Consider the following 14,893-nt stretch of genomic DNA (forward strand, 5'->3'; position numbering starts at 1 on the left):
AGAAGCCAATCTTAGATAACTACATACTGTGCGATTCCAATTATACAACATTCTGGAAAAAGCAAAACTATGGAGACAGTAACAAGATCAGTGGCGGTTGGTAGGGGAAGGCTCTGAGGAGGACGTAAATAGGGAGAACACAGGGGATTTCTAGGGTAGTGAAAAAAATCTCTGTATCATATTATAATGATGGATATATGTCCTACATTTGTCCAAACCCACAGAATGTGTAACACCAAGAGTGAACCCTAAGGTAAACTGTGGACTATGGATAGGTTCACCCTTGGTAAAAAATGTCCCATTTTGGGGGACATTTTGGTGAGTTAGGGGGATGGGGCATATGGGAAATCTGTGTACCTCCCTTTTAATTTTGTTGTAAACCTAAAACTGCTCTAAGAAAAGAAATATCTTTAAAAAAAGAAAAAGAATAAACTATTGATATATTTCATATCCATGACAACATCCAGGATGATTCCTTAAAATATATTGAGTGAAAGAAGCTAGACATAAATTTCTAGAAACAGTAAATGTAATCTACAGTGACAAAGTGTTTACTCGGGAACTGGGGGGAAGGCCAGTGATTGAGAAGGAACATGGAAAAAAAAAAAAAAAAGAGAAGGAACACGGAACACTTTAGGGTAAAGGGTATGTGCTATATCTTCATTGTATTAGTGTTTAAACTTTATATGCAACTTAAAATAAGTGCCTTTTGTTGATATATATATTATATCTAAAAATTTTTGATTGTTTAAAAATCTAAGGGATAATAATTCTAAGTTTTCTACAATTAAGGCTCTGGAAAAATATCTTACCCCCCCAAAATTACAAGTCTTTCTAATACAAAATAAGCAGCAGGCATGTAATTATTCTTTATAACAAATGTTGCCAGTACGTTAATGTAACAGATGTGTATTTGGGGAAGGAAAGGCCAAATTAAAATAAAATTCTAAAAAAAAATTCAAGAATTAATATTCAATTTACATAGTAAAAGAGTACACCTAATGTAACCATATCAATAATTACATTAAATATAAACTGATTAAAGTCTGTAATTAAAAGGCAGCTTGTCAGAACAGATCAAAAAGAAAGGTCCAATTATATGCTCTCTTTATGAAACATAAAAATGTAGATAGGTTGAAGATGAACAATGGAAAAATATACTCCATATAAAAAATATGCATAAGAAGATTGCAGTATCTATATTAATATCACATAAAGTAAACCTTAACATAAAGAACATGACAAAGATAAAGAGAGACATTTCATAATGATAAAATGGCCAATTCATCAAGAATATATAATGATCATAAATGTACATGTATCTAACATACAGCTTCAAAATATAACAAAAATTGGGCAGCCCCGGTGGCTCAGCAGTTTAGCCCTGCCTTCAACCCAGGGCCTGATCCTGGAGACCCAGGATCGAACCCCACACCAGGCTCCCTCTGCCTGTGTCTCTGCCTCTCTCTCTCTCCTTCTCTGTGTCTCTCATGAATAAATAAATAAAATCTTTAAAAAACAAAAATTCATAGAATTAAAAGGAAAAAGAAAAAGGTCCATAATCAGAGATTTTTAACATCAGCCCAACAACCGATATAACCACACTTTTAAAAATAAAAAAAGAATAATATTCCTCAATAACTACAGATACAACTATCCCTAAAAAATAATAGCAAGTCAAATCTAGCAATAAATGAAAACAATAACATATCTTGTCCAAGAAGGTTTATCCCAAGAATGGACAACTGGCTTAACATTTGAAAATAAATCAATGTAATTCACCATATTAACAGAATAAAGGAGAAAAACTATTTGCTAATTTTAATAGGTGCAGAAAAACTATTTGACAAAACTAAGCACCTTAAGAACTGTCAGAAACAGAGGAGAACTTCCCCAATTTGATAGAGGGCATGTACAAAGAAGCTATAGCTATCAACACACTTAATGGTAAAATACTAAACATTTCCTCCTAGGAGCAGAAACAAGGTATGTCTATTCTACCACTTCTATTCAACAGTGTACTGGAGGTCCTAACTAGTGCAATAATGTTTACAAGAGAAAAGGCTTAAGATTTGAAAGGAAGAAATAAAACTGTATATTCACAGAAGTTGTAATTGTTTATGTAGAAAATCTTAAGGAATCTACAAAACAACTAAGACACAAACATGTAAACTTAGCAAAGTAGGAGGTACAAAGTTAATACACAAAATAAATTGTATTTTTATATACTAGCAAGAAATGGTTGGAAATATATTTTTTTAAATTTTTATTTATTTATTCATGAGAGACACAGAGAGAGAGTCAGAGACACAGGCAGAGGGAGAAGCAGGCTTCACGCAGGGAGCCCAACATGGGACTCGATCCCGGGCCTCCAGGATCATGCCCTGGGCCAAAGGCAGGCGCCAAACCACTGAGCCACCCAGGGATCCCCTGGAAATTTTTTTGAAAATTTAATTCTACTTAAATAGTGTCAAAGAACATAAAATATTTAGGAATAAATTTCTTTAGAGGGCTCAATACTATTAAGATGTCAATTTCTCCAAATTGATCTACAGATTCAAAAGAACCATGCCTCACCAGTTTCAGTTTTGTTTTTGTAGACACTGGGAAGTTGTTTCTCAAATATATGTGGTAGTACAAAGGACCTAAAAGTAGTGCAAAATCCAAAGCAACCTTGGAAAAAAAAAAGCAGACCTTATATTCTTTGACCACGACTTACTATAAAGCCATAATAATCACAACAGCATGATGTGGCATAAAGATAGACAAATATACCGAAGCAAGAGGATAGTATTCAGAAATAGATCTACTATTTATACAAATGACTCATACTGTCATTTGGTTTTTGGCAAAGATGTCAAACAATCCAATTGGGGAAAGGAAAGTCTCTTCAACACATAGTGCTGGAACTGCATAGGCACATGAACCTCAAAAAAAAAAATGAACCTCAACTCCTAGTTCTCTCCATGCACAAAAATTACCCTGAGACAGATCATAACAATGAAAGCTAAAATGATATAAGTTTCCATAAGACAACGGAGGAGAACATCTTTGCTACTTCAGGGTAGGCAAAGGTTTCTTTTTTTTTTTCTTTTTTTTTTTTTATTAAATGATTTTTTTTTTTAATTTTTATTTATTTATGATAGTCACAGAGAGAGAGAGAGAGGCAGAGACACAGGCAGAGGGAGAAGCAGGCTCCATGCACCGGAAGCCCGACGTGGGATTCGATCCCGGGTCTCCAGGATCGCGCCCTGGGCCAAAGGCAGGCGCCAAACCGCTGCGCCACCCAGGGATCCCGTAGGCAAAGGTTTCTTAGGACAAAGAATGTAATAACTATAAAAGAAAACTTAATAAATTAGCCTTAAAAATAAAACTTCTGTTCATCAAAAGATACAATTAAAACTGAATAGCTAATTCAGAGAGTGGAAGGACATTTTCACAGAATATATAACTGACAAAGGGCTTTATATTTGCAATATGCAATGAATTTTTAGAATCACCCCAAAAAAGGGGGAGGGGGCAAAAATCTAAGAGGATACTTCACAAAAACAGACATATGCATGGCCAATAAGCACAAAGAAAAAGTGATCAGCAGCATTAATAATGAGGGAAATGCCAAAATAAAACCACAATGAAATACAACCATTTAAATGACAAGGATATGAAACCACCAGAATTCTCATACCTTGTAGGCAGAGTGTTAAAAAGGTATATCCACTTGGGAAATATATCTCTCAGTTTCATATAAAACTAAACATATACCCACCCTACAACCTGATGATTCTACTCCTAGAAATTTACGCAAGAGAAATAAAAGTATATGCTCACACAAAGACATACTTGACTATTAACAGCAGCTTTATTCATAAGAGTCAAAATCTGGAAACCATTATATGCCCCTCAAAGGACAATGGGTAAACTACGGTAGATTAACAAAAGGAATACTATTTGATAATAAAGAGACATGAGTGAATGTAGAAATACTAGGCTAAATGCAAGAAGTCCTAAAAAAAGAGTATATACTGTATGATTTCATTTATGTGACACTCTAGAACATGCAAAATCAATTTATGATGCGAAAAATCAGTACAGTGGATGCCTTTGAAAGATGGGACAAGAAAAGACTGGGAAAGTATACAGGGAGACCATCTGGTTTAATGGTAGTACTCTCTGTATCTTAATGGGGTTTGAATTACACAAGCACACACAATGGTCAAAACTCATGGAAGAGTACACGTAAGATTTATGTATTTAACTGCATATACATTTTATTACCAAAAAAGGAAACATGAATGATGTATAACTCTAAATAATGATACGCATGTTTATGGATTTACAGGTGAAGTTACTGATGACTGCAACTTACCCTGACACGCATCAAAAAGAAAAAAAAGATGGACTGACTAACGGATAGTGGACTGACGAGCGGATAGGGGGGTGGAAAGATATTGCTAAAATAAATGTAGCAGAATGTTAATTGTTAAATCTAGGGCATGAGTGTTACTGTATAATACTTCCAGTTTCTCCTACTGTTCAAAATTTTTCATAATAAAATACTGGAGGAAAAGTAAATCCAGTAATTTAATTCCTCTGCCTACAAATGCCTGTTGGTTACACTCGGTAATTACCAATGGCCTTTACTCAGACCTGGTTCTCAGGTCCTTCCCTGCAGTTTCCGACACTGTTACACACTCTCCCCTTTGAAGCCCCATACTACTATTCTAAGCTGTTTCCTTTTCCTCTTTCCTTTCTCTTTGTACTCCCAAACTGTTGGTGTGCCTCAAGCGTTCAGAACTGAGCCCTGCTTCGAACTTTTTCCCACAGAAAACCCATTTCTAGTGTTGTAACTATCACTTCTACACAGTCAACTCCAAATCAAGACAGAGTATCTCTTCTCATCAAGTGTCCCAAATCCAATGGCCGACTGAGGATTTTAACTTACATGTCTCAAGTCATCAAATTGCTTACTTTTATCCTCAGAACTTTGAGAATTTCATTTCCCAATCATTGTCCAGGTAGCATATAGTTACCCAGGGTCAATACAGAAGTTAGTTTTGACACCTCCCCCAGTCTTAATCTCTAAAAATAATCGAGCATCAATTCCTCCAGAATCCATTATTTCCTTTTCATTCTACCATCACTCCTCTTATAATGATCCTTAGAAACTCTTATTGGCAGAATTTCTAGGATTCCCCATATCTAAAAGATAACACATATTGAGCAGAAAAAGGTAAGTGACATGTATTACTTGCTGCGGTAGCAGATTTCCAGATACGGACCCCTCCCAATGAGCCAGGCCTGCTGGTGCTCACGTTCTTTGCAGCTTCCTCCACCACTAAATCTGAGCTGGCCCTGTGACTCATTTTAACCAAAAGAATGCCACAGAAATAGCACTGTGCCAGTTCCAAGTCTGTGCCTTAGGAAAGCCTAGAAACTTCCACTTTTGTACTCTTGGGAGCTCTGAGCCACCAAGTAAGAAATCTGGTCCATCTGCTGGAAAGACGACCTGGAGAGAGAAAAGCCCTGAGACAACATAGAAAGAGTGTGTGAGAAAAGGCCTAGACCCCTCAGTGTCCCAGCTGGGCCCAGCCTTCAAGGTGTCCCAGCCAAGGTGCAAGAAATATGAATGATGCCATCTTGGACGTTCCCATCCCAGCTGCCATCTGACCACAGCTATAGGAATGACTAAAGGAGACTAGCAGGACTGTCCATCAGAGATGTAACTGAAAGAAGTATGAGAAATAATACGTTATTTTGTTTTAAGATACTAAGTTTTATGATGGCTTTTTTTACACAGCAATAGATCATCAAAACATGTACCCTGAAGAAACCAATTATATGGGCAGCCCGGGTGGTTCAGCGGTTTAGCGCCGCCTTCAGCCCAGGGCGTGATCCTGGAGACCAGGGATCGAGTCCCACGTCAGGCTCCCTGCATGGAGCCTGCTTCTCCCTCTGCCTGTGTCTCTGTCTCTCTCTCCTCTCTGTTTCTCATGACTAAATAAATAAAATCTTAAAAAAAAAAAAAAAAAGAAACCAATTATATGATGGGGGACTCGTCCAAGTAAATAAAGACCATCAGAGGTATGTGTGGATGGGTAAACTCAGCATGCTAGTGAGTAGAGGAGGGTCATCTAAATTAAATGGTCACGATGTGTGAAGGGGAGAAGGGGAGGCTTTCTAGAGCAGATATCACAGTTTGGGTTTTAAGTGAATTCATTAGTAGTTCATGGTTGTTCAGGGGAGCCATAAAAAGTATAGCTAGGGATATTAACAGGGACCAGGTAATTGAGGGCCTTATATACTAAGCTAAAGAGCTGAAACTTTACCCTAAAAGCTATAAAGAGCTATGACAAATTTTAAGCAGAGAAATGACATGGTCAGACTTGGATCTGAGAGCAGCAGTGTACTAGACAAGTGAGAAGAGAGGCAAAGTTTTGCAGTCTACGACTGATGAGACCCTGAACTGACATGGGCACTGTGAACAGAGAGCAAGGGACAATTGATATTAAGAATGTACCAGACTTGGTAAAAGTAGATGCAGTGGAAAGGGGCTAAGAGATAAGAATTTCGGGTAACTCTTGGTTATTCAGTTAGGCAGGGGGGTACACAATGCTGCCACTTATGGAGAAATGGTAGAAGAGTAAACTGAATTCACATACAGGTAGAAAGTTTAGACTCAGATACAAGGACTGGAGGAAAAGGATGATGTGTCTGCTGATAGGTGGGAAACTGAAATAAGTTTCACTTGATGGCCCCCATTTTTATAGTGAAATCTGCTAGGACTAAGGAGAAAAATGGTGGAGAGAGGAAGTTTAGAAAGGGAGGTAAAAGTTTAGGACAGCTCTCAGAGGACAGGGTAGCCCTGAGGATCCAGGTGATGTTAGACATATAAATGACTATACATTTATTCTGACCCAAGACACACAGTTATAGGACTGTCTCCAGCAGCACTCAGCAGCCTCGCATAAGGACAGAAAAGTTAGGTGGCTGACTCACTCAGGACTTGAGAATAAGAGGAAAGGGAATTGAGGGTAACACTAAAGGAATAATTTGAGCAGTGGACCATGCATCCAGGCAGGCATGGAAAAACATACTTCCAGGGAGTTGAATGACTGGTGGGAAATGGAGTGAAGTTACCAAACAAGAAAGAGGACCTGGAGTGGTCAAAGTGTAGAGTCGCTGGGAACAAGCAGGCTGCTGGAAGGACTGATGGCTATGGTCAGATACAGGATGTTGCACCAGCCTGGCTCACTGCTCTGCACCTAAGAAAAGCTCACCAGATGTACTGACTGTTAGGCAAGCTACTAGGGCCTACACACACACCAGTTAGATAAGCTAGCATTTGGTGAGAAATTTCCAAAACGAGTCTCCATGCATCCTGTTGATTTCAACTTAACACAGACTCATATGACATCTAAAGTAATGCTTCCAGGAGCATCTGAGTGGCTGTCAGTTCAGCATCTGACTCTTAGTTTCGGCTAGGGTCATTACCTTGGAGTCCTCAGACTCAAGCCCTGTGAGGGGCTCTGCACCCACCGTGGAGTCTGCTTGTCTCTCTCCCTCTGCTCCTCCTCCTTCTCTCTCTCATAAATATATAAAATATTTTTTAAAAAATGCTTCCTCCAACAATAAATCCCTCAATGAGCTACTTACCTATTACTCTATCATATGAATTCATCAGACAAGCTCAGAATTTTTTTTTCAAGATTTTATTTATTTATTTGACAGAAGGAGAGAGATAACACAAGTAGGGGGAGCAGTAGAGGGAGAAAGAGAAGCAGGCTCCCCACTGAGCAGGGAGCCCAACATGGGGCTCAATCGCAGGACCCCAGGATCATGACCTTGAGCTAAAGGCAGACGCTTAACCAAATGAACAACTGAGGTCCCCCATGCTCAGAACATTTTTTAAAAAAGAAGAATCGAAGTTCTTGGATGGTTCAGTGGTTGAGCATCTGCCTTTGGCTTAGGGTATGATCCCAGGGTCCTGGGATCAAGTTCCGGATCAGGTTCCCTGTGAGGAGCCTGCTTCTCCCTCTGCCTATGTCTCTGCCTCTGTCTCTCATGAATAAAATCTTTAAAAAAAATTAAAAAATTAAAAAAGAATCATGCTTAGTATTTCAGCTTTCCTGCTATTTGCCCCAAGCTACTTCTATGAATCAATTGATGATGTCCTTTAAAGCACAAGCTCACCATCTTTTATTGAGGAAGAGTCCTACTTGCTGCCATTCTCAATGAATCACTATTAAAGGCAGGAATCTTAAAAAGAAGTTCTGCCCTGGAAGAGCACTCACGTGGAAGTCTCATCTTCCTCCTGCCAGCAATAATCCTGAAGGATATAAGTTGGATATTAGGAAGTGTCCCACAAAAACAAGATAACGTCCATGACAAAGCAACCAGGTATCCAGGAGAAAAACAATGAATTTATGACTAAACTGAATATTAGTTCCTTTTTTGGTGGGGGGTTAACTCAGCGTGTCTTCTTTAGAAATTACAATGTTAGAATACATAATGACTACCCTCAACATGGACAAAGTAAATTCACTTTTTTAAAAAAGATTTATTTATTTTTGAAAAGAGAGAGAGAGAGCAGGGAGTGGGCAGGAGCAGAGGGAGAGAGAGAGAGAAATTCCAAGCAGCCTCCATGCTGTGCATGGAGCCCAACACAGGACTTGATCTCACAACCCTGAAATCATGACCTGAGCCAAAGCCAAGAGTGGGATGCTTAACCGAGTGCACCACCCAGGCACCCTGTAAATTCACCTTTATGCAGTATCACTGTGAGGTTTTCTCCTTCCACCTGGCGCCACTGCAGTGTGGGCCACTGTCACTCTAACGCAGGCTCTGACAGATGAGTCTCCTAACTGGTCCTCTACACTACTCCCATCCACTTTCCACCTGCCAAAGTCATTTATCTAAAATGAAAATCTCATCCTCCGATACCCTTCCTCCTTTAAAATCTTTCAGTACCTCAACAGGGAAAAGCCCAAACTCCTGAACACACGATAGAGCAGTCTTTTGCGAGTATTCCCACAGCCAGTGAAGTAATTCCCACTACTTCACTAGTGTCACTCTTCCCCACCTCCCTGCAGCGTCTTTCCCCTATTCTCTGCCCCACTAATTCCTCCCTCTATCAACCCCCACCCACGTAAGTCTTTCTTTGAAAGTTTCAATCCAACAGACAAGTTAATAGAACAGTATAGTGAACATGTGCCCTTCATCTAGATTCATCAGTTGTTACCCTTTGTGCCACATTCCCTTTGCCTCTCTCTGAACCGTCTGAAAATGACAGACATCACAACACTTAGCCCCTAAAACCTCAGCAAGTAGCTCTTGAAGAATAAGAACTTTCTACATAATCATGCAACAGTATAAGCCACAATATCCCAAATATTCAACATGGATACAATATTATCTAATATTGTATATATTGTGTATGTAGTCCATATTCAAACTTTCCCATTTATTCCAAAATGCTCTTTACAGTACATTTGTTTAATCCAGGATCAAACCAAGGATCGTGCATTGCATTTGGTGTTCATATTCCCCTTTATCTTTCAGGATTCAATTCTGGAAATCACTTTGTCTGGGAATCCCTCTCTGACTCCCCCTGCCCAGTGTAGGTTCCATGCCTCCTCTACATGCACTCATACCACCACTCTTAAGATATCATTACGCTAGTTTGTAATTATTTATTTGTTGTTTCTCTTATTAAACGCTAAACTCCTTGAGGACTTTCTATTTTCCAGGCCCATACTGTCTGGCTCACAGTAGATAGTCAGTGTTGGCTGACTCGCGGTAGATAGTCAGTGTTAGCTAATAGAATGAGAGCTATGGACAGAAAATATGACTGTTATGGACTGAATTGTGATCCCCTCCAATTTATTTGTGAAAGCCCTCACCAGCAAAGTGACTGTATTTGGAGATAAGACCTTTAAGGAAGTAAGATCATAAGGATAAGGCTCCAATCCAGTGGGACCAGTGTCCTTACATGAAGAGGAGAGACCTCGGGAGTACGCACACATAGAGGAAAGGCTATATGAAGACAGAGCATGAAGACAGCAGTGTCTGCAAGCCAAGAAGACAGGCTTCACCAGAAGCCAACCCTGCTAGCATCTTACTCTTGGGACTTCTAGCCTTTAGAACCGTGCGACAATAAATTTATGTTGTTTAAGTCATCTATTGTCTGTGGTGCTCTGTGATGGCAGACTGAGCAGATTACTCCAATGACCATAATATTTGTGACCACAGTTACTATGGATGATACAATGCAAAACAAAACCTACATCACTGCTAGAACAAAGATACACACAGAAGACTTTTTCTCCCTACTTCTGGAAAAGTGAACCCCACATTCCACGAAAAGAATGACAGGATCGTTCTGACACTCGTGACACATAAAATAAGCCCAAGTGAATGTTCCAGACTATGAGCAGCAAACTACTAGTATCAATTACTATTTGGGCTTATCCTATCAGAAAGCAGAGAAACTGATCAGAGATCCGTTAAGAGTACAGAGTATTTATCCAAAGGAAATCTTTCACAGAGCCTAAAATTATGATAGACTCATCTTCCCAGCCTCTGCCTTCTAAGACTGCTGCTAAGTTGCTTGTACCACATATCTCTGTTTCACTTCTCCCCACCCCCAACAGCCTGTGAAGACAATGGCAGAGGCCATGCGGTTGATGGGGAATGGCAGGGGTTTTGATCACTAACAATGCCAGGAATAGCACTATGTTCCTAGCACGCTCTTCATAATTGCTGATGCATGGATCATCATGGACAACTGACCCACCTTTGAATCATTATCATTCGATTCTCAACAAAACAGACTGGTCCTTAGGCTCTTTCCCAAATGTTCTTTCTCATGTTGACCTTTCACAGTTACCATCTTTCAAACTTCGAAAATGATCTAACCAATGAGCTTGCTATTTTTCATTTAGTGCTCTGACTCATCAGAAGGCCAAGATTTTCTTGATAAATAAAAGCACATTTTAGAATTTAAATAAAACCATCGGTGTTCACAGCTATTTTGATTTCTGTATTAAGAAACTTGGAAAGAGAAAAATGAGTGGGAAATATCAGAAAGGGAGACAGAACATGACAGACTCCTAACTCTGGGAAACGAACTAGGGGTGGTGGAAGGGGAGGTGGGCGGGGGGTGGGGGTGACTGGGTGACGGGCACTGAGGGGGGCACTTGATGGGATAAGCACTGGGTGTTATTCTATACGTTGGCAAATTAAATTTATAAATAAAAAATAAATAAATAAAATAAAAAATGTTGGTGTTGATAGCTATAAAAAAAAAAAAAAAGAAAAGAAAAAAGAAACTTGGAAAACTGAAAATCTGACCAAATTCTATGTGCACCTTGCTCTTGCTGCAGGACCCAGATGAGAACAAAGACCCACTAAATAATTATTTCCAAAAGCTTACTTAAAATGTTCCTGTTGGAAATCTGTTCTAGTACTGAGTAACATAATCAAGGTATTCCTACAGTCAGTCTGAAGTTCTAAAAAATCAGGTTCCTAGCAAGTGAAGCCAGGTGTTAGATGCATTTCAAAATCTTGATCATATTTAGGACCCAACAATCAGCTGCTATTATTTCAAGGTATTACTGAATCTGAAAATTTTTTTATTAGCTCTAACACAAGGTGCCGAAAAAGCTAAAAATCATTAGAGGATTTTATTTGTGCACTTGTTTCTCAAACAAAAATTGGACCAAAAGAAAAGAAACTAGGAACACAAACACAAATGGATGCATATGCACAAATATACCCATGCACACAGTGGTTTTATTCTTAACAGCAGCATTTACCTTCTGCCCTTCTCACAGAGCTTTTCGATTTCAGCTTTCAGATCCTGCTCCTTCTGCAAAAATTCCTTCTTTTCTTTCTCTATCTTCTTCTTTGTTTCTTCTCGCTTTATTGTTACATCCTGGATAGCTTTTAGTATCTCCTGAGTCCCCCATAATTACAGTCACACACAGATAAAGAAGGAAATGAATTAGTTCTTTTGGTCAGAAGGTTATTTTCAACTAACACAAATTAACACACTGGCTTTAGTAAACTCAAGTTGAATTGAAGGAATTGGGTTGAGGAGCTCTGAAAGCCAGTATTTAGATGTAAGCAAGGAAGTTACAATGAAGCAGGTTTCAGTTCAGCAGAAGAAAGAATTTCTAACAATCACAACTGTTAAAAAATGGAATTTACTATCTTGAGAAGCAATAACCTTTCCATTATCCGTGTTCAGATACAGTCCAAATGAACACCTGTTGAGAATGCTGAGAAAGGCATTCTTGTATAGGGTGGGAATTTATTACTTCTATCAAAAACAGTCTTGTTTTATTAAAGTTCTACTTTATTACGTGTGAGGGGGTTTTTCTGAATCCTTTTATCCTTGAACAAAAATATCTATACTTGCCGTTAGAAGAGGAGTAACAGAGAAGTGATAGTTAAGTCACTCCCAAATCAATGCCAACTCAATGCATAATTAACATGTTCACTGTTGTGTATTATTTTTTCACATCTTTATTCTCACACAAACACACCCATACTCATATTTGTATTTCTTTGCTTTTGTATTTGTTCCAAATGAGAGGATTTTATACATATTATCTACATCCTGCTTTTTTTCACTTGACGTGAATATACTGTCAATATAGATTTAACGTGGGGCACCTAGATGGCTCAGTAGGTTCAGCATATGATTCTTGGTTTCAGTTCTGGTCATGATCTCATGGGTCATGGGATCAAGCCCTGTCAGACTCCGTGCTCAGCACAGGAGGCTGCTTTGGATTCTCTCTTTCCTCTCCTTCTGCCCCTCCCCTTCTCATATGTACTCTTTTTCTCATAAATAAATAAATCTTAAAATACATAGATTTAACTTAAAAATGGCAGCATATGACATAATATTTATATATCAAATTTATCTAACCATTCTATGTAAAGAGTCTATCAAAGTTGAGTCCAGTTTTTGTAACTATACACAATACTGCAATACTCTATAAGTCTACACTTTCATAAAAAACTTTCATTTCTATAGAAAAGACATAATAATATGATTGCTAGATCACAGTACATTTTAAGTCTTTTTTAAAATTTATTTTTATTATTTTTTTAAGATTTTATTTACTTATTCATGAGAGAGAGAGAGAGAGAGAGAGGCAGAGGGAGAAGCAGACTCCATGCAGGAAGCCTGATGTGGGACTTGATCCCGGGACTCCAGGATCACACCGAGCTGAAGGCAGGCGCTAAACTGCTGAGCCACCCAGGGATCCCCACATTTTAAGTCTTTTTTTTTCCCCCCACATTTTAAGTCTTAACTGAAAATTCTTAATAATTGCTCCAAAAAGGTTTTAACAATTCATATACTTACAAAGTCTGAAAAGGGCTCATTTTCCCTCACCCTTGACAACTTATTTCATTTTTGCCAAACTTTTGAGGGGAAAGAGAGGAATGGTAGCTAATCCTTTTAAGAAACATTTTCCTAACTCCCATTTTTTACTGTTTGTACAGTCTGCCTCCTCCAACTAGAATAAGCATTCAGTGCAGAGACTATGTTTCCTTTATTGCTAAATCTGTAGAGCCTGGATCAGGAACTCAGAAAATATCTGCTGAATGAATGAATGAATGAATGAATGAATGAAGACCAGTGAGGCTGAGGCTGAGCTTTTCATTTATTTATTATCCACTTACTTTTCCTCTTCTGTGTACTACCATTTATAATTTTTTTTTTTTTTAAAGATTTTCTGGGGCAGCCCGGGTGGCTCAGCGGTTTAGCGCCACCTTCGGTCCAGGGCATGATCCTGGAGACCAAGGATCAAGTCCCACATCAGGCTCCCCGCATGGAGCCTGCTTCTCCCTCTGCCTGTGTCTCTGCCTCTCTCTCTCTCTGCGTCTCTCATGAATAAATAAATAAAATCTTAAAAAAAAAAAAAAAAAAAAAAGAAGATTTTCTTTATTGGGACACCCAGGTGGCTCAGTGATTGAGCATCTGCCTTTGGCTCAAGGCGTGATCCCGGAGTCCCAGGATCAAGTCCTGCATCAGGCTCCCTGCGTGGAGCCTGCTTCTCCCTCTGCCTCTCCCTCCCTTGTCTCTTTTTTTTTTTTTTTTTATTTACTTATGATAGTCACAGAGAGAGAGAGAGAGGCAGAGACACAGGCGGAGGGAGAAGCAGGCTCCATGCACCGGGAGCCCGACGTGGGACTCGATCCCGGGTCTCCAGGATCGCGCCCCGGGCCAAAGGCAGGCGCCAAACCGCTGCGCCACCCAGGGATCCCAGCCTCCCTTGTCTCTTATGAATAAATAAACAAAATCTTTAAAAAAAAAAAAAGATTTTATTTATTTATTTGAAAGAGTGAGCACACGGTGGGGGAGGGGAACAGAGGGAGAGGGAGAAGCAGACTCCCGACTGAGTAGGGAGCCTGACAGGACCCTGGGATCATGACCTGAGCTAAAGGCAGACACTTAACTGACTGAGCCACCCAGGTGCCCCACTATTCATAACTGTTTGGCAAAATAATCCCTCCCCCCCAAAAATATGTCCACATTCCAATCTAACCTAATCCCTGGGCCCTTGTGACTATTACTTTCCATGGGAAAGGAGACTGTCCAGATATTACTAAGGTAAAGACCTGGATGTGGGGAGATAGCCTTCTGAGTCATCTGGATGGGCCCAATCTAATCACACAGGTCTTTAAAAGCGGAGAACCTTTCCTAGTTCTCCAAGAAAGATGTGATTAGGGAGGGATCCAAGATCCAAGAAAGATGTGACTAGGGAGGGATGGTCAGAGATGCAAATCTGCTGACTCTCAGGATGCGAAAGAGGGCCACAATTCAAGGAACACAAGCAGCTTCTAGAAGCTGGAAATGCAGGGAAAGGTATTCTCCCCTAGA

The 14,893-nt window shown here is 39.4% G+C and overlaps 1 protein-coding gene across 5 annotated transcripts in view; it reads right to left on the reverse strand.

Annotated features, from left to right (window-relative positions):
* RNF214 (ring finger protein 214) overlaps positions 1-14,893 on the reverse strand; it is a 49,553-nt gene that overhangs the window by 20,731 nt on the left and 13,929 nt on the right. For all 5 annotated transcript variants that reach the window (XM_041770119.1, XM_041770121.1, XM_041770120.1 and 2 more), the window contains one exon: positions 11,814-11,953. In XM_041770119.1, the coding sequence (XP_041626053.1) occupies positions 11,814-11,953 (140 nt within the window). The remainder of the gene's footprint in view (positions 1-11,813; positions 11,954-14,893) is intronic.

The sequence above is a fragment of the Vulpes lagopus genome, chromosome 10, assembly GCF_018345385.1.
Source record: "Vulpes lagopus strain Blue_001 chromosome 10, ASM1834538v1, whole genome shotgun sequence".
NCBI lineage: Eukaryota > Metazoa > Chordata > Mammalia > Carnivora > Canidae > Vulpes > Vulpes lagopus.